Here is a 21,439-nt window from a genome sequence, read left to right on the forward strand (position 1 = left end):
TTTGGAATGAAAGTTATGAAAATCTATGGAAGACCTGAAGAACAAAGCTGATTTTATATCTTCTTCACCCTCATAGCATAGAGACAGGATTTAGGTTTAAGTAATCCTCTCTTCAGAAGAAATTCTGACAAACACACTTGACTGGCATATGCCAGTGTTCAGTTACTTTGGCAATTTCCACAAAAATAAACCTTTGCATTATTGCAATTACTGTCTAAGTTGAACTGGGACCTTTTTATAACCTCTCCTCTCCCACAGAAAAGCCTACAAGCTTATTCACCTGAAGCAGACTACATGCTACAACTGTGCTCACATCCGAAGCTGTATGTATTTGTACGGATGATGCTTTTCCCATTGCTTAAATGACTACACTTGCATTTTTAGAAGCATCCCAAACAAACATTATTCCTCTTCTAATAAGCAATACTTCATGTAGAAGTGGTCTCACTAATTTTTTATGATCATTTTGATAGAACAACATTTTATTTACATTTCATTCCTTTTTTTTTTTCAGGATAACAAATTGCTATACTTTCCTATCAGAAGGACAAATCATTCTCTGACATTGCAAGAACTGTAAACATCAAGTGAAGGATGTAGACTTCCTAATTTTATTTCAGATTTTTTTTCAATTTATATTTGGAGGAAGTACACATTTGGAGAAGTCCCAAGTCCTCTAGGGACTCTCTGAATCCGTTTCACAGTGCCTCCAAACTCAAGCTGTTCCAAACGCAGACCACGGAGCTTTCGACAAGGTGGCCCCTCACAAGTAAAGACAACTTAAAGAGTGTCACCAGTTCAATCTTCCCATCTTTCCCAGGACAGACAAGAGAGAAAGCACTACAGAGAGTCTGGCACCAGGTCTCTAGAGGGTGAGGAAATTGGAATACGCCCCTCAAGTCAGGCTGCTCACTGCGCATTTCTTTCTCCCTGCCACCAAATATGTTCTACATTTTTGAAGCCAACACATCTAAGAACTGTAAAATACAGCATCAAGAAGAAAAATCCCTCACATTACAAGGTCCTAAATCTATAGTTTCGAAACTCTGATCGGTAAACATCACAGTAGCTGTTATACATATGGCAAATCAGACAGACAGAAAGATGCGGTGAAATGCTGGAGTCAGGTACAGAACTCCTTCACCTCCAAGGTCCCGCCATGGACATCTGCAAGAGAGGCCACACTGGCTCTCTGTGCTGAAGTTCAAGAATATTTCCTCTCCCAAAATCACAAATTGCAAAGAAAATTAATGAAGAGCAATGCTGCAATGTTACCAAACACTACACCTCTACTCTACAGGATCCTGACAAACTATGGCAACACGTGTCAAATCACTATGCTGCAGATTACTTGCTGAGTTTTCAGATATCAGATTCATTACATGGCAGACAAAACCCTGAAGTTATAAAAAAAATAATAATTTTTTTTTGCATTGTAATATCTACTGAGTGCTTCTTCAGACAAAAAAAACCTGACAACACACAACAGCCCAGGTGTTCAGCTACTAACGTCAAAACTGCTGGCAATTGCACCTTCCATCAGCATCCATTCCAGTCTTACCTGGTAGATATCAGAAAGGCTGCTGCTTCCTGAGTCACTAGTGATGCTACATCCTGAGTGACTAGATGAAACGTGGGTCACCTGTGGGTGGAGACTGTCAGTAAGGTGCAGCTTTGTGAAATCTGCAGGAAGCTATAGGTGGAGCAGAAAAAGCATCATTACAATTTGAGGTAGATAAACAGCAAAATGAATTCAAATCATTTATGTCACACTTTACTCTCTGCCAGTACCAAGTATATTAAGAAAACCACTTAAGGCTTCCTAATTTCCCCAAAAAATAAGGGGCAATTTTTGGGGCTTGAGAACACAGCATAAAAGTTTGAGTTTTGCAGGTTTTTAAATTCAAGCAGAGGTCAGCAAAATACCACCAAATTGCTACAGATATGAGAGATTTTTAAAAAGCACATATTCACACCGGTGAAGCAACAACACTTCATTATCTTGCTATGGGGTTTGGATCAAATTAAAGCGCATATGAATATTGTGCTACTTTCAATATCAACAGTTTCCTGCAGAATGAGATTAACAGAGAGTAAAGTCATATACTTAAAAAAACCCCAACCAAGTACTGCTCTGGCTAACACTTTTGCTTCTGAAGTTGACAAAATACATTACAGACAAGTAAAATCCAAGGCACCGAACTATCTGTTATACTTTAAACCAAATAGTATGATGGCAAATAGGAAATGTGGGAAGACTGACACACTGCAAAGAGCTACAAACCCTGAAATGAGTTTGCTCACATGCGGTGCAGAAGAACAAATCGAAACAGTATATTTGATCTTTTAACAATCATCCACCAAGACTTGTGACATATATTTTTACTATTGCTTTACACACACAGCTCCCATGAAAATCTGTAAGAACTTTAAAAAATGCCAGACTGCAGAAAGTGAACTTTGATAAAGGAAAATATTTGCTCTCTGGAAAAGTATTTATATACTATTTCAGGAACAAATTACCCTCTCCCCAAGGAGCTTGCATCCCACCACTAGTTAATATAAGTAAATGCATAAATTTCGGTATGCAATAAATGCTTTAATTATTTTAAAAAAAAGTCCAAACCAATAGAAAAACAACTTTGGTCTTTTTTGTTTGTTTCAAGGTAGATTACACTCTCTGGAAGTGCATTTGTACTGAGAATGTCGTATAGACTATGTCCATCCATGTCAGTTATGAATACTACCTTGACACTATTACCATTCTCCCTGGATGGAAATGAAAATAAGAGCTCATTCATTATTAAGATATAATAGGCCAATCAGTATAAAAGGTTATGAAACAAGTAATCTGCAAGTCACAAGAGAGTGTGATTGAGAAAATGATTAGCTCTATACAGTTAAAGGTACTGAATGATTTTACTGCTGCTTGCCTGGTTTAAATCTGTTTACGGAACATGCCCTGAAAGAACCTTGGCTTTAGGATTTGTGGTGAAAGCACAGACAACTGGAAACCTTACTCTTATTTAGACTGACTGGCACTCCCTATTCTAATACTCCTGAAAAAAATTTCTTCTTTATTATGACTGCATCCACTAACTGCAAGAATGGCTACATTTTAAGCAATTGTTTCTCAATATTTCACCTGAAAGAGGGGTTAAAAAGAATAACCAGACATTAATAATCCTAAAAAGCATCAGTAAGCCCAGAGCTAGAGTTGATCTTCATATACCAATCAACAAAGAAAGGGCAATTAACAAAAGCAATATTCTAATACATACAGCCATGGATGCTGCCTCCAGAAAAATCTAATTATGCTCACCACTGCTGATGATATACCAGGAGGAGAAAATACAGTATGAAGGAGGGCATTAGTTACAGTATCTTTTGTCTCTGCTACTTCCCTTTTTCATCTGTAAATTTGAATTAGCACAAAATTGAACACTATTTCCTGTTATTCAGGCCATTTTATTCAATTTTGATCATGATTCAAACCATTATACAAATAAGTATACGTTCCATAGATAGAATGTATAGCAAATGAACCAGCATAGCTTTTGCAATGTGTCAATATTACTAAAAGTACAATCTCTAAGAATTAAAGCAGTCCAGGATTATTTCCAAGTAGAAATCTTATATATTATTATAAGATACATGCACAAGTCATCTAAGATTTGGACATTTTGTGATAACTCAAAGTTACGATATTTTGTGATCTTTACATTTTATAAAGGAATAACTATTTCAATCACCAATAAATATTAACTCCATAGGGAGGTGCATGTCAACACAATCTTGTGCCCAGCCAAACACATTCAATTTTTCATAGTGCTCTGCAAATATCTTCACATCATTAACAATTGCATTTCTCTTTTATCAATGCAATAACAATTCTTAAAAACCTTACATCAAAGCAAATCCAGTTAGTATGTTAAAAATATAATCACGATATGTTTAATATCAGGACTGCACTTAGGGTTTTAAATGAGCAGCAAGGATTTATGTTTTGTTACTACACAGGCAACAGGAAGAGGCAGGGGATTCCACAATAACTGATGAAATACATTGCATATAAAAGCGAGCCTTTTGATATTTTTTTGTTGTTGTTGTTGTAGACAATCAGCTGAATGTTTGGTGATTACTGGTTTCAGAATAACTCCTCAAGTCAAAGCCATGCTGCATGAGCTGGACTTGCCAAGCGGTGACGGCAGAAGATCAGAAGCAGGCATTTTACTTAGGGCAACCTAACTAGTCACTTTGATCCTAATCAAATAGGACTATTCACAAGCAGAAAGCACATGCTCACATCTTTGCAGAATACTACATCTCTGTGCTACATGCCCCAAAGCGGCATCCACTTCAACTGCCCTATTCCCAAATAAGTTAAGGTGAGAAGTTGTGCAAGGAAAAAAAAAAAAATTAAATAAGCTGAAACACTTACATTGTGAGGTCAATGAAAAGTATTTGTGAGAAACACATGTATTTCTATCTAAGTCACATACTGCTATTTAAAATATTATCGTACAGAGTTGTACACAATGGGGAAAAAAGTAAAGCACTGATGAAAATGAGAAATCACATGAGCTTAAGTCTTCTGTAAGAGAGGCTACACCTGTCACTCCTGGAGCACAACGTTTGGTAAATGGCTTTTGCTAAGCAGAGCTAGAATAACATCCTGGGCATGTTTAGTTTGGAGAAGAGGAGGCTGAGGGGGGACCTCATTGCCCTCTACAACTACCTGAAAGGTTTTCATGTAACATTTTAAAGCTCATACAGGCTAGATATATAACACATGCCTTATGCTCCAGATCATCCAGCAATATGAGAAAGTCTAAGGACATAATACCCTTTGCCTCAGTAAGATCAGCTATAAAAAACTAAAGGCACCACAAATGGCATCAGAACCAAAGAGACACTTTTATCTTGTTTTGTATTTTCATTACATGATGACTAGTTTTAAGGAATCATTCAAAGTAATAAGGAACAAAAGCACCTTGTATATTTTCCATAACAGGCACTTTGTTTGTTATGGAAACACTAAAGTACAGCTTTGCTGAAGCCAGCAACTACTATAATTCTTAACTTTGTTACTGAACTTTTGGTTTCGAAGGATCCAAATGAACTAGCAGACAAAGTAAAAACATGGCAGGATAATTTAGAAAAATAAATGCATGAGTCATCCTTAAGTAAATATAGTTTCATTACACTACATTAAACAACTAATAGTTGTTAAAAGGGTCAGAAAACTATCCTCATAACCTACTTTCAGGACAAATGTCATAAGTGAGAAAACATTAAGGTGGAATATGCATAGAACCAATGAAGTATGACATAAAGAGGGAAAAAAGGTTTTAATACAAAACATGAAGAGATAAAGTAGTTAACACCAAAGCCCTAATCTTAATTTGACAGAAGTCAATGCAGTATCTTATAAATATGCATATAGCACTTAATAAGTGTGCATGCATGTGTATATATACACAGATTTAGACAGTTTATACACACATAAAGAAAGCAGAGGAAAAACAGTATGTCTGGGAACTCCACGCTTTTACTTCTGGAAAGCCAATAAAACAAATGAAAACTTAATTATGTGAAACCATCTTAAGGACAAAGTGGTATCTCGATTTTGAACTGTACAATACCTTAAACCCTATCACATCTTCCTATCTAAAAAGCAGCAATTTATTACTTCCACCCTCAAAGTGAGTCACCACTTTATGCATGCAAAGCTAACAATTACTTTGCACTGAATATGTTCTTCCTATTTTAAGAACATCATTATTTTCTCCTACCCTACAGTGTGCCTTTCTCTATAACAAAAGGCAATGAATATATGTGCTACTGCTGGGACTGTGATGGACTTCTCCTCTTTCTTAGCGTTTTGGCCAAATGCTTGAGCTCTGCTGCATTCTATGCAACTTCTACTTGGGGTCATCCTACTAATACAGTATTTATTTTTAAAAAATTTAATATATTTTCAGAATATTTACTAGACAAGACATTAAAATCTTCAGATATGTCATGAAAAGGCATGAAAACAGCAAAACATGAGTAAAACACTATCAAAATCCTTCCATCATTTATATAGCATTCCTCTGTTTTTTGTTGGGTTTTTTTTGTTTGGTTTTTGGGTTTATATTTTATAAATTTACTTATGTGTGAAAACAACAAATATAAATGCACCAATGGGAAAGATATACACAAAAATATAATTCTAAAATACAAGAGGAATGCTCCAATACACCATTCATTGTAGAGCAAACATATCAATAAACATCTTACAAACAAGGTCTTCTACCAAATGCCAGTCACCAATTTATGAAAGCTTTATAAAGCCTGCAAAGTGACTGAAGTACAGCTGCAGAAAGATTGAATTTAAGAGAGCAAAGGTATAACATTCTGTTACGCAATTCCCAATGAATGATCCTATAGGTGATTAGGTGCCTCTGAGATACCCCAAGCATGTATGGTAGACATAAGGCAACACAAAATATTACCTTTATAAGCTATTTCCACTTTCTGCAATTACAGAAACAAGCAAACACTGATTCTTCAGCCTCTGAACACATGCATCTCAATGCTTACTCTGTAGTACCTCTTTACTAATAAAACCTAAGAAAAGCTACCGTAATAAAAAAAAACCCAACACCCAAAACGGTGCTTGTTGGTTTTATTGATGATCAATTTAGTCCCACTTATCTAGATAAGTAAATTGCAACAAAATTATTTTGGTATTCTGTATCTTTTCATAATGGAAGAGCGACGGCAGCCAAATAAAATAAATGCTACGCCTTAGTCCTTCCCATTATCTTTTGCCCCACCAAGACAGGCATTTTAAAATGTTTAGATCACCAACCCAGAATTCTTCAGTATCTTATCAATTCAGTAATGTTTTATTTCACTATTTTATGCAAATGTTCATTTTTATATTAGATGTTTATACGTCTGTTGTATGTGTTTTAAAGATATACCCAGATTTATGATATTTAATGACTGAAGGAAAAAATACTTCTAATAATGGTGGGTATTCATCAACATGCTGTTTCAACATAATTCTTTCACTAACCAAGAGAGACATCAAGGAAAACATTTTTATGGTTCAGTGATTTAAAACACAGCAGTCAATGTAAGTAATTACAGAATAATAAAGTAATTTCTATCGATTCTGCCTACAGACATGATGTGGGCTGACATGTCCAGTGCAGAGTTAAAACTAAAATAAAAGTTCAAACTATATACAGTTCAAATTAGGACGCATTTCCCATGGAAGCAGGATTTCCTTCTACTTAGGGGTGGGATCGAAAACATCAAGATGGCCAAGACACTCCACAAGACTGAGCCAAAGCTGCAGAGGGGGAGTTCAGTAGGACCTAGTTTACCTGTTTCAGTCATCCTTGCATTACAAGGGTACAAGTTACTTCTGGGGAGATTCTGACTGGAGACAAGAGAAAAAATTTTCACCATGAGAACTGTCAGCCATTGGAACAATCTCTGCAGGGAAGTGGTGGATTCCTTATCACTGACCACTTTTAGGATTCAGCTGGACAGAGTGTTGGGCCATCACAAATAGACAGTGCTTTTGTCAAGAAAGGTTGGACCAGATTATCGTTGAGGTCCTTTCTGACCTGGTATTCTATGATGCCCAGAACCCTGGTGGCTGATACAGTCAGAAAGACTGACTTAATCTTAAGGTAAAACCTCTTTATTTTGCATACAGTGACTTAGGGACAGGCTGCATGGTTTGAGATAAAGGTTTGGGCTCCCTCAGGGAGACTTTCTGGTAGGTGGACAAGTTACCACGTCAGACTCGTGGGAAAACAAAGTTGACATCTTGAAAATTTCCAAGCAATGCAGACATCCTGGGAGGGGCTCGGAAAGGATGTTCCTGGTTTCCTGTACCGCCGGGCGTATCTGGGCAGAGACCAGAGGGCACGTAGGGCCGGCAGGAAGCCACCAGGCTGAGGACAGGATAAGGCAAAGGAAGGCTGGCAAAGGAAAGAGCTTAGCCAACACAACACCACCTTCCCAAAACTGGGAGGGGGAATAACAAACATTCACGGGCTTAAAATCTCCTTGCTCCCAAACTGGAATCATCATCTGGTAATGTACGTGACAGGTTCAGGAAGCATTTAGGAACATATAGGAATGGGTATGTGCTTCCATACAGGAAGCATTAACTAAACACGAGAAACAGGAGTGAGCAGCCGAACATGAGAAGCAGCAGTGAAGGGTCTGCTTTGCCAAATCAACACAACTATTGCTCTTGGCAAACATAAGCCAGCACACAATCTATTAACATTCAGCATCCCCTTTCTCTCCAGTCATATTACAGTGTTAGTCACTTTCTGAACTAATTTCCTAAAATAAAAGTAACAATGTTTAAGGACCTTACTGACTGGCACCTGAAATATTTTTGAGACTTGGAGAGAGGTAAACACAAAGGATTATTTATTTTATTTTGGTAAGTACTTCTTCTCCTAAAAGAAGTTCTTTCATGTGCAACATTCAACAAACAAATTTAGTTACAGCATTAATATTTAAAAGGAAATATTCTCAGCACAATGCTGAAAGCATCTGAAGATTCAGCTTCATAATTTATTTAAAAAAATCTTAAAAGGCCATGAACAAATTTTCACTGCAAACAGCTGCTCTTAAGACTACAGAATTAAAACTTACTAGGATGCAAACATGACATACTATTACCTCAGATTTCAATAACAAAGATCTAATTAATAGTATAATTTAAAAAAGAAAGAATTTATTTTATTTATCAATTGCAAGATAACATGGCTATCTTTCTAAATCATTGCTTTCTACTTAGCCATAAGGAACAGAAGTCCACCCTACTGAACAGAAAAATGCCATTATATACAGAACATAAGAATCAGAGAAACAATGATACTGAGCTTTGCCTAAGACCTCTTAAATTTGAGTAAAAAAAATAACACGTACATGACTTGGTGATGGTTTTGAATAAACACTTGGAAGAGAATTAAAAGGCAAACAACTGAGAGAGAATGACTGATCCAACCTCTTGGTTTCAATAATATTTAATCCTAGACTTAACCCTAAAGAATTCAAGTTATAACCATTATATTTTGTTGGGGGGAGGGGGTTGGCAGTAGTTTAACCTAACTTAACACTGCTACATTGCGTTCCTTAATGACTAAAATTGAGGTCAGAAATTTATGATTTACCACAATATGAGAAATCATTAAATCAAACAATCTTTGGTACCATTAAGTCTAAATTCAAGAATTTAAGAACCTTACAGTTTCCATACCTGAATTTATCAATTCATTTTCTTAATAAATATTCTCTTCAAGTATGTGTATTTACACAAAAACATGGGGTTACATTCCACAATACATGCTCATATTTCTAGATGTTGATATGGCCATAAATTATTTTAACGAGTACTTTAACACTGTACAATTATACGGTTCTCAATGCATCTGTGCCAAGACATCTTTAAATGAGGCATTAATTTGTTATTAATTGAAGAAACCAGATAATATATTTTAAGATCAGCAAGAATGAATTGGTATTTAAAATTAAATTTAAAAGACTATTTTAAAAGTAAATGTTCTCCACATAAATACTTCAGAAATCCATTAACTCTCTCTGAACACTAAACATTCTGTTGAATCCATTATTGCATACAAAACTTATCACGGGAGTCATACACAATGTTAGTGATGACATAAGTAAGCATTTCTCTGAAGTTTTTGTACAGTTGTTTGATGTTTTGTTTATTTGTTGGTTTTTTTTTTTTTAATTTCCCAGAAATTTGGTGATTCTTTTCACAACTATGAAAGTTCTGCTGGAAATCTTTGCAAAAATATACTTCCAGCCTATCGAGAGCAACAGTATGACTATAACTATATGCCACCTACAACTATGTCTCTAGAGGCACTTGTTATTTTTATGTTAAAGTGAAAATCTTTGGAATGAAAGTTATGAAAATCTATGGAAGACCTGAAGAACAAAGCTGATTTTATATCTTCTTCACCCTCATAGCATAGAGACAGGATTTAGGTTTAAGTAATCCTCTCTTCAGAAGAAATTCTGACAAACACACTTGACTGGCATATGCCAGTGTTCAGTTACTTTGGCAATTTCCACAAAAATAAACCTTTGCATTATTGCAATTACTGTCTAAGTTGAACTGGGACCTTTTTATAACCTCTCCTCTCCCACAGAAAAGCCTACAAGCTTATTCACCTGAAGCAGACTACATGCTACAACTGTGCTCACATCCGAAGCTGTATGTATTTGTACGGATGATGCTTTTCCCATTGCTTAAATGACTACACTTGCATTTTTAGAAGCATCCCAAACAAACATTATTCCTCTTCTAATAAGCAATACTTCATGTAGAAGTGGTCTCACTAATTTTTTATGATCATTTTGATAGAACAACATTTTATTTACATTTCATTCCTTTTTTTTTTTCAGGATAACAAATTGCTATACTTTCCTATCAGAAGGACAAATCATTCTCTGACATTGCAAGAACTGTAAACATCAAGTGAAGGATGTAGACTTCCTAATTTTATTTCAGATTTTTTTTCAATTTATATTTGGAGGAAGTACACATTTGGAGAAGTCCCAAGTCCTCTAGGGACTCTCTGAATCCGTTTCACAGTGCCTCCAAACTCAAGCTGTTCCAAACGCAGACCACGGAGCTTTCGACAAGGTGGCCCCTCACAAGTAAAGACAACTTAAAGAGTGTCACCAGTTCAATCTTCCCATCTTTCCCAGGACAGACAAGAGAGAAAGCACTACAGAGAGTCTGGCACCAGGTCTCTAGAGGGTGAGGAAATTGGAATACGCCCCTCAAGTCAGGCTGCTCACTGCGCATTTCTTTCTCCCTGCCACCAAATATGTTCTACATTTTTGAAGCCAACACATCTAAGAACTGTAAAATACAGCATCAAGAAGAAAAATCCCTCACATTACAAGGTCCTAAATCTATAGTTTCGAAACTCTGATCGGTAAACATCACAGTAGCTGTTATACATATGGCAAATCAGACAGACAGAAAGATGCGGTGAAATGCTGGAGTCAGGTACAGAACTCCTTCACCTCCAAGGTCCCGCCATGGACATCTGCAAGAGAGGCCACACTGGCTCTCTGTGCTGAAGTTCAAGAATATTTCCTCTCCCAAAATCACAAATTGCAAAGAAAATTAATGAAGAGCAATGCTGCAATGTTACCAAACACTACACCTCTACTCTACAGGATCCTGACAAACTATGGCAACACGTGTCAAATCACTATGCTGCAGATTACTTGCTGAGTTTTCAGATATCAGATTCATTACATGGCAGACAAAACCCTGAAGTTATAAAAAAAATAATAATTTTTTTTTGCATTGTAATATCTACTGAGTGCTTCTTCAGACAAAAAAAACCTGACAACACACAACAGCCCAGGTGTTCAGCTACTAACGTCAAAACTGCTGGCAATTGCACCTTCCATCAGCATCCATTCCAGTCTTACCTGGTAGATATCAGAAAGGCTGCTGCTTCCTGAGTCACTAGTGATGCTACATCCTGAGTGACTAGATGAAACGTGGGTCACCTGTGGGTGGAGACTGTCAGTAAGGTGCAGCTTTGTGAAATCTGCAGGAAGCTATAGGTGGAGCAGAAAAAGCATCATTACAATTTGAGGTAGATAAACAGCAAAATGAATTCAAATCATTTATGTCACACTTTACTCTCTGCCAGTACCAAGTATATTAAGAAAACCACTTAAGGCTTCCTAATTTCCCCAAAAAATAAGGGGCAATTTTTGGGGCTTGAGAACACAGCATAAAAGTTTGAGTTTTGCAGGTTTTTAAATTCAAGCAGAGGTCAGCAAAATACCACCAAATTGCTACAGATATGAGAGATTTTTAAAAAGCACATATTCACACCGGTGAAGCAACAACACTTCATTATCTTGCTATGGGGTTTGGATCAAATTAAAGCGCATATGAATATTGTGCTACTTTCAATATCAACAGTTTCCTGCAGAATGAGATTAACAGAGAGTAAAGTCATATACTTAAAAAAACCCCAACCAAGTACTGCTCTGGCTAACACTTTTGCTTCTGAAGTTGACAAAATACATTACAGACAAGTAAAATCCAAGGCACCGAACTATCTGTTATACTTTAAACCAAATAGTATGATGGCAAATAGGAAATGTGGGAAGACTGACACACTGCAAAGAGCTACAAACCCTGAAATGAGTTTGCTCACATGCGGTGCAGAAGAACAAATCGAAACAGTATATTTGATCTTTTAACAATCATCCACCAAGACTTGTGACATATATTTTTACTATTGCTTTACACACACAGCTCCCATGAAAATCTGTAAGAACTTTAAAAAATGCCAGACTGCAGAAAGTGAACTTTGATAAAGGAAAATATTTGCTCTCTGGAAAAGTATTTATATACTATTTCAGGAACAAATTACCCTCTCCCCAAGGAGCTTGCATCCCACCACTAGTTAATATAAGTAAATGCATAAATTTCGGTATGCAATAAATGCTTTAATTATTTTAAAAAAAAGTCCAAACCAATAGAAAAACAACTTTGGTCTTTTTTGTTTGTTTCAAGGTAGATTACACTCTCTGGAAGTGCATTTGTACTGAGAATGTCGTATAGACTATGTCCATCCATGTCAGTTATGAATACTACCTTGACACTATTACCATTCTCCCTGGATGGAAATGAAAATAAGAGCTCATTCATTATTAAGATATAATAGGCCAATCAGTATAAAAGGTTATGAAACAAGTAATCTGCAAGTCACAAGAGAGTGTGATTGAGAAAATGATTAGCTCTATACAGTTAAAGGTACTGAATGATTTTACTGCTGCTTGCCTGGTTTAAATCTGTTTACGGAACATGCCCTGAAAGAACCTTGGCTTTAGGATTTGTGGTGAAAGCACAGACAACTGGAAACCTTACTCTTATTTAGACTGACTGCCACTCCCTATTCTAATACTCCTGAAAAAAATTTCTTCTTTATTATGACTGCATCCACTAACTGCAAGAATGGCTACATTTTAAGCAATTGTTTCTCAATATTTCACCTGAAAGAGGGGTTAAAAAGAATAACCAGACATTAATAATCCTAAAAAGCATCAGTAAGCCCAGAGCTAGAGTTGATCTTCATATACCAATCAACAAAGAAAGGGCAATTAACAAAAGCAATATTCTAATACATACAGCCATGGATGCTGCCTCCAGAAAAATCTAATTATGCTCACCACTGCTGATGATATACCAGGAGGAGAAAATACAGTATGAAGGAGGGCATTAGTTACAGTATCTTTTGTCTCTGCTACTTCCCTTTTTCATCTGTAAATTTGAATTAGCACAAAATTGAACACTATTTCCTGTTATTCAGGCCATTTTATTCAATTTTGATCATGATTCAAACCATTATACAAATAAGTATACGTTCCATAGATAGAATGTATAGCAAATGAACCAGCATAGCTTTTGCAATGTGTCAATATTACTAAAAGTACAATCTCTAAGAATTAAAGCAGTCCAGGATTATTTCCAAGTAGAAATCTTATATATTATTATAAGATACATGCACAAGTCATCTAAGATTTGGACATTTTGTGATAACTCAAAGTTACGATATTTTGTGATCTTTACATTTTATAAAGGAATAACTATTTCAATCACCAATAAATATTAACTCCATAGGGAGGTGCATGTCAACACAATCTTGTGCCCAGCCAAACACATTCAATTTTTCATAGTGCTCTGCAAATATCTTCACATCATTAACAATTGCATTTCTCTTTTATCAATGCAATAACAATTCTTAAAAACCTTACATCAAAGCAAATCCAGTTAGTATGTTAAAAATATAATCACGATATGTTTAATATCAGGACTGCACTTAGGGTTTTAAATGAGCAGCAAGGATTTATGTTTTGTTACTACACAGGCAACAGGAAGAGGCAGGGGATTCCACAATAACTGATGAAATACATTGCATATAAAAGCGAGCCTTTTGATATTTTTTTGTTGTTGTTGTTGTAGACAATCAGCTGAATGTTTGGTGATTACTGGTTTCAGAATAACTCCTCAAGTCAAAGCCATGCTGCATGAGCTGGACTTGCCAAGCGGTGACGGCAGAAGATCAGAAGCAGGCATTTTACTTAGGGCAACCTAACTAGTCACTTTGATCCTAATCAAATAGGACTATTCACAAGCAGAAAGCACATGCTCACATCTTTGCAGAATACTACATCTCTGTGCTACATGCCCCAAAGCGGCATCCACTTCAACTGCCCTATTCCCAAATAAGTTAAGGTGAGAAGTTGTGCAAGGAAAAAAAAAAAAATTAAATAAGCTGAAACACTTACATTGTGAGGTCAATGAAAAGTATGTGTGAGAAACACATGTATTTCTATCTAAGTCACATACTGCTATTTAAAATATTATCGTACAGAGTTGTACACAATGGGGAAAAAAGTAAAGCACTGATGAAAATGAGAAATCACATGAGCTTAAGTCTTCTGTAAGAGAGGCTACACCTGTCACTCCTGGAGCACAACGTTTGGTAAATGGCTTTTGCTAAGCAGAGCTAGAATAACATCCTGGGCATGTTTAGTTTGGAGAAGAGGAGGCTGAGGGGGGACCTCATTGCCCTCTACAACTACCTGAAAGGTTTTCATGTAACATTTTAAAGCTCATACAGGCTAGATATATAACACATGCCTTATGCTCCAGATCATCCAGCAATATGAGAAAGTCTAAGGACATAATACCCTTTGCCTCAGTAAGATCAGCTATAAAAAACTAAAGGCACCACAAATGGCATCAGAACCAAAGAGACACTTTTATCTTGTTTTGTATTTTCATTACATGATGACTAGTTTTAAGGAATCATTCAAAGTAATAAGGAACAAAAGCACCTTGTATATTTTCCATAACAGGCACTTTGTTTGTTATGGAAACACTAAAGTACAGCTTTGCTGAAGCCAGCAACTACTATAATTCTTAACTTTGTTACTGAACTTTTGGTTTCGAAGGATCCAAATGAACTAGCAGACAAAGTAAAAACATGGCAGGATAATTTAGAAAAATAAATGCATGAGTCATCCTTAAGTAAATATAGTTTCATTACACTACATTAAACAACTAATAGTTGTTAAAAGGGTCAGAAAACTATCCTCATAACCTACTTTCAGGACAAATGTTATAAGTGAGAAAACATTAAGGTGGAATATGCATAGAACCAATGAAGTATGACATAAAGAGGGAAAAAAGGTTTTAATACAAAACATGAAGAGATAAAGTAGTTAACACCAAAGCCCTAATCTTAATTTGACAGAAGTCAATGCAGTATCTTATAAATATGCATATAGCACTTAATAAGTGTGCATGCATGTGTATATATACACAGATTTAGACAGTTTATACACACATAAAGAAAGCAGAGGAAAAACAGTATGTCTGGGAACTCCACGCTTTTACTTCTGGAAAGCCAATAAAACAAATGAAAACTTAATTATGTGAAACCATCTTAAGGACAAAGTGGTATCTCGATTTTGAACTGTACAATACCTTAAACCCTATCACATCTTCCTATCTAAAAAGCAGCAATTTATTACTTCCACCCTCAAAGTGAGTCACCACTTTATGCATGCAAAGCTAACAATTACTTTGCACTGAATATGTTCTTCCTATTTTAAGAACATCATTATTTTCTCCTACCCTACAGTGTGCCTTTCTCTATAACAAAAGGCAATGAATATATGTGCTACTGCTGGGACTGTGATGGACTTCTCCTCTTTCTTAGCGTTTTGGCCAAATGCTTGAGCTCTGCTGCATTCTATGCAACTTCTACTTGGGGTCATCCTACTAATACAGTATTTATTTTTAAAAAATTTAATATATTTTCAGAATATTTACTAGACAAGACATTAAAATCTTCAGATATGTCATGAAAAGGCATGAAAACAGCAAAACATGAGTAAAACACTATCAAAATCCTTCCATCATTTATATAGCATTCCTCTGTTTTTTGTTGGGTTTTTTTTGTTTGGTTTTTGGGTTTATATTTTATAAATTTACTTATGTGTGAAAACAACAAATATAAATGCACCAATGGGAAAGATATACACAAAAATATAATTCTAAAATACAAGAGGAATGCTCCAATACACCATTCATTGTAGAGCAAACATATCAATAAACATCTTACAAACAAGGTCTTCTACCAAATGCCAGTCACCAATTTATGAAAGCTTTATAAAGCCTGCAAAGTGACTGAAGTACAGCTGCAGAAAGATTGAATTTAAGAGAGCAAAGGTATAACATTCTGTTACGCAATTCCCAATGAATGATCCTATAGGTGATTAGGTGCCTCTGAGATACCCCAAGCATGTATGGTAGACATAAGGCAACACAAAATATTACCTTTATAAGCTATTTCCACTTTCTGCAATTACAGAAACAAGCAAACACTGATTCTTCAGCCTCTGAACACATGCATCTCAATGCTTACTCTGTAGTACCTCTTTACTAATAAAACCTAAGAAAAGCTACCGTAATAAAAAAAAACCCAACACCCAAAACGGTGCTTGTTGGTTTTATTGATGATCAATTTAGTCCCACTTATCTAGATAAGTAAATTGCAACAAAATTATTTTGGTATTCTGTATCTTTTCATAATGGAAGAGCGACGGCAGCCAAATAAAATAAATGCTACGCCTTAGTCCTTCCCATTATCTTTTGCCCCACCAAGACAGGCATTTTAAAATGTTTAGATCACCAACCCAGAATTCTTCAGTATCTTATCAATTCAGTAATGTTTTATTTCACTATTTTATGCAAATGTTCATTTTTATATTAGATGTTTATACGTCTGTTGTATGTGTTTTAAAGATATACCCAGATTTATGATATTTAATGACTGAAGGAAAAAATACTTCTAATAATGGTGGGTATTCATCAACATGCTGTTTCAACATAATTCTTTCACTAACCAAGAGAGACATCAAGGAAAACATTTTTATGGTTCAGTGATTTAAAACACAGCAGTCAATGTAAGTAATTACAGAATAATAAAGTAATTTCTATCGATTCTGCCTACAGACATGATGTGGGCTGACATGTCCAGTGCAGAGTTAAAACTAAAATAAAAGTTCAAACTATATACAGTTCAAATTAGGACGCATTTCCCATGGAAGCAGGATTTCCTTCTACTTAGGGGTGGGATCGAAAACATTAAGATGTTTCTACGTATTTTCTCTGAAAACTTCAGAGGGAGTTAAATAAAAACCTTCTGACTTGAATTATGCCTTCTTTGTATCATTCACTTTATACTATCTTACCTTTTTTGAATCTCCAAATTTTCCTCAAATAGGCATCTTTATGTGAAACTGTGTCTCAAACTTCATGAAGACCTAATCTTAAAAACATTCTTCATCTTGAATACAACAAAAGACACAACCCATGCTCTGAAAATTTTGCATTTGGGTACTATTGCTGTTAAGCAGTTGTTTATATGCAAAGCCCACAGCAAAGCACCTTTAGCAAAAAAATAAGCATTATAAGGATCTTTTCTGGCAAATTCTTTGTATTTTCCTGCACTGGTACTTTGCTATAGTTAGCCCCCCATAAAAGTATTCAGAGGTTTAAGTTAATACAACATGATCTGCTGGTCTCGAAGAGAGAGCAAGAGACAGAGCAAGTGCACAGGAATTTCATTTTGTTTCCCTTGCAAAACACATAGAGGCTGCCACTTACTATACATCTCATAGTTCTCAGCAGCTAATCCTATGAGCATTTAATGCACTGAACATAATTATCCTTTGCTTGAAGGATTATTGACATCTGTAGAGGGACAGAGGTGGTGAAATGCAAATGGGTATCTGGGGAATAGAGGAAAGCTCTCAGGGACAACTCTTTTCAAAGCAAAAGTATGAAATGTATCACTGGCACCCCCCATTCTTAGTTAACGTAACTACCTTATCTGTTGTAGGACCAGATCTGTTAGTACTTGCTTTTTCTTTTGGCAGTATTTGTGACACGGATAGAATGCAGTGCTTTACATTCAAAAGCGTTTTTTTCAGGAAATCTGGCATAAACAATATTCCTTACACAAACACGATGTCAATTTATTTGCAACACCTCAAATGATATAAATATTAAATAAAAAAAATTTAAAAAGGAAAATTTGTATCATACAGGTATTTACAGTGACTGTATACCAAAAATAGATAAGAAATGAATGCAGAATGGATTTGAACTAAATCATACTAAACTGCATTAAATCATACTGAACTAAAACATACTACATTTTCCAAAGTTTTTCTCAGGGTTTTCAAATTCTGAACTTAAACCATTATCAGGTATTTAAAATGAACAGCAATGAGTCTGCAAGATCAGAATATTTTTACTTAGAACTCTATTTAGAAGTCTTTCTCAGTCAGAAAATACCTGGTAAAAGTGTAACTTCTTCATTGGGCAGCAAAGGATAATTTAGTATTTTTGAAATGCAGCATCTGTGGAGGTTTTAAAATCAGAACAGCTCAAAATAAAGAGGCTGTTCTACAACTGTTCTGCCTGTGGATATACACTTAAGTAGCAACAACCCTCTGGCAACCACAACCACGTGGAGAAACGTGGTTCTTCTCCTCTCACAACATTTCAGTCATTTAACCTCACCTAGCGTTACTTACAAAGCAGTCCTGTTTGCACGGGAGAGGCAGATTTTACAGAAAACAGCATTTCTCAGACATATTTTTTTCCATCTCCTCCACGGCAAACGAGATCTGTGTCTCTGTCTGTACCTTCCACTTAATCACCGAAAGATTTTTTTGTTCTATCTGATCATTTTTTTTCCCCAAACACTGCAGTGAAAGTGAAGCCTTCCAGGATTGAGTACGAAGGCTTTTCAGGCCTTCTTCCTCTTTATTCACCAGTAGGATCTGGTACTTTATGTGATGGGCTTGGTTTGCTTTACAAACATCTACGGTTCAGATCAGATCCCGTCCTTGAAGAGTGGTTCAAAGTGTGAAAAGCAGAATTTCTCTTCCAGTATCTTGTGTCTGCACGTTTACGAGGCCATGCCGTATGGCTCTTGGTAGCACCCACCACCTCACCCAGCACTGGCATTTAGAGCCCTGACGGAGCCGGCGCAGCCCACGCCTGCACACAAACTAACAGCTTCCCTAAAACACGGCATAAAACTGGGGAGGGAATTCATGTTGTGGAAATCTACATAATGAGAACTGACAACTAGGGAGAGGCACTCAACGACCACTGCGGCTTTGGCTGAAGGAAAGACCATTCAATTGACTTCTGAAATATCTCTAGGGTAGGAGCATAGAAAGCTGAGCTCAGTCACTGAACTCCAGTAAAAGCTCCCCATTATTTAGTAGCAGTAGATGTGGAGGACAAAATATTAATAAAGCCTGGCTTTGCAGAGACCTCTCTCTTGGGAATAACTGATTTTCATATTAACATAATGCATGTTCCAGTTGATGTTTTTCCCACAGTTAGATTATTTCTAAATACTTCCTCTTGCGGCTGTTTGCATGTTTAATACACTGAGAGCTACTGCTGGGCTGGAAACTAAATGGCCTACTTTCAGGACTTTGAGACCTATAAAGTTGAATTTTGAACTCTCTGGCCTGTTACAAGCAACTGTGGGAGAGGAAGGAACAGAGAACCTGGTCACAAACTTTGCTTCCACAGGATATCAGGCAAAAGATTTATGCCTAAGGATGTAAAAGGAAAAAAGAAAAAAGAAAGAAACCTCAAGAATACTTTATGTAGGCACATACTTTTACAGGAAATGTTAATTCAAACATGTTCAAGCAAGATGTTTTAAATACTGCAGAACATTTTAAGTAAGTGAGGGAATGCTTATATACCTTGTACAGAGAGTCATTTGGGATTTCTTATACAGCAGTGTAACCAGGGCCATGGGGGATGCTAAGGAGTAATTACACCAAGCCAGGGTAAAACTGATGGCACACAGTTTTAAGAGGATAGTCTTTTCAGCTTTAAAGCACCACTCAGGATTGAAAACCACTACAGACAAGTAAAGATTCTAGTGTAAAGGTGAAGATATCTATCCTGGACACATTTTAAATGGTTAAAGCAAACAACTACGGTAAGTGTACATTTCAAGTGTTGAAGCCTCTATCAATGGGCATTCTTACAGCATGTGTTGTCTTTTTTGTTTTATACAAATCATGGAATATTTCATTTCACAATTATAGCACTCTGCTCAATCGAACTAAGCTTGGTAAAGTTTATCAAAACACTCATGAGGGGACATCTCAGTTTTGAACTTCAGCTGATTAATCTGAACGACTGTGTTTTACTGCTGAACTACAGCACCAAATTTTACTGCACTGAACTGATTTGCAATAGTAAAAGAAATCAAAGTGAATTGATTCTAGAATAAATTAAAAATAAATTAAGGGCTACTCAAGTAATTTTTATTTTTAAAGATCGGATACAAAAAATGGTAGATATAGGAAGGATGGGGGGAAAAAACAAAAGTACTGGTAAAACCTGCTGGTAACACAGTGCAAAGAGACACTCTTGGTACAAGGGATGAGCAGGACACTCTTCTATGAGAGCAGGATGACTTCTGCTTGGAGTAAGAGATAAGATGCAATTGGAGAAGATGTGAGATCATGCACTTGGAGACAAAACCCAAGAACCTACGAACTTCTCTGTCAGAAATGACTGTGAAAAGAGTTTCAGTGTATCAGCGTATCAGAAGGTGATTGAACTGTTAAGGTGATACAGCAGAAGGATAATCCAGCGAGATCACAGCATGCACCATCCAGAAATACAGAGGTTCTGGGCTCTTCTCCATGGCGCCAGCAGAGACCTTATTTTGAAAGGCAGCCCACGTTCCCAGCTGTATGTTTGCAATGAAGATAGACTTAAAGCCATACACATACATAGATTCAGAGAAGAACTATCAGATTATCAGAAGAAAAACTATTATTTGAGAAAGTGCAAGAGGAGCATGGCTTAATTCAGCCCAAGCTGAGAGAGGGTATGATCACTATCTGGAAATAAGAAGGAGGAAAAAGAAATACTTCCAGTAAAAGGCAATGCAGGCGCAAAGACTAATGAGCAGGAAGTTGAAAGAAGGTTGCTACCTAATGAACCACGGAGATTCTCAAAACCAGGCTCAACAGGAGCAGCGGTTGAGAAGGCTTTCAAACCAAAGCTAGACAAAGTTATGAATGTGCTGTGCAACAGTGTGTAATGGCAGTGACCCAGAAAATCCCTTCGAGATCCATGTCACTCCTCCAAACAGAAAAACCTGACACCAGGCTGTGTGTTGTTTTTTTTTTTTTTTTTTTTTTAGTTTTCAATTTTAATGTGATGGGAGGAAATGCGTGTTTTCCACAAATTGATTAACTATTCCAGACT

The 21,439-nt window shown here is 36.3% G+C and overlaps 1 protein-coding gene across 5 annotated transcripts in view; it reads right to left on the reverse strand.

The window, feature by feature from the left end:
- RAPGEF2 (Rap guanine nucleotide exchange factor 2) overlaps positions 1-21,439 on the reverse strand; it is a 201,933-nt gene that overhangs the window by 46,440 nt on the left and 134,054 nt on the right. For 4 of the 5 annotated variants that reach the window (XM_014944711.1, XM_014944719.1, XM_014944726.1 and 1 more), the window contains one exon: positions 11,509-11,640. In XM_014944711.1, coding sequence (XP_014800197.1) covers positions 11,509-11,640 — 132 coding nt within the window. Of the gene's footprint in view, positions 1-1,561; positions 1,690-11,508; positions 11,641-21,439 lie in introns of those variants that run through there. The other variant, XM_014944701.1, reaches the window with a different exon arrangement.

This window comes from Calidris pugnax, unplaced genomic scaffold, assembly GCF_001431845.1.
Source record: "Calidris pugnax isolate Ruff unplaced genomic scaffold, ASM143184v1 scaffold15, whole genome shotgun sequence".
NCBI lineage: Eukaryota > Metazoa > Chordata > Aves > Charadriiformes > Scolopacidae > Calidris > Calidris pugnax.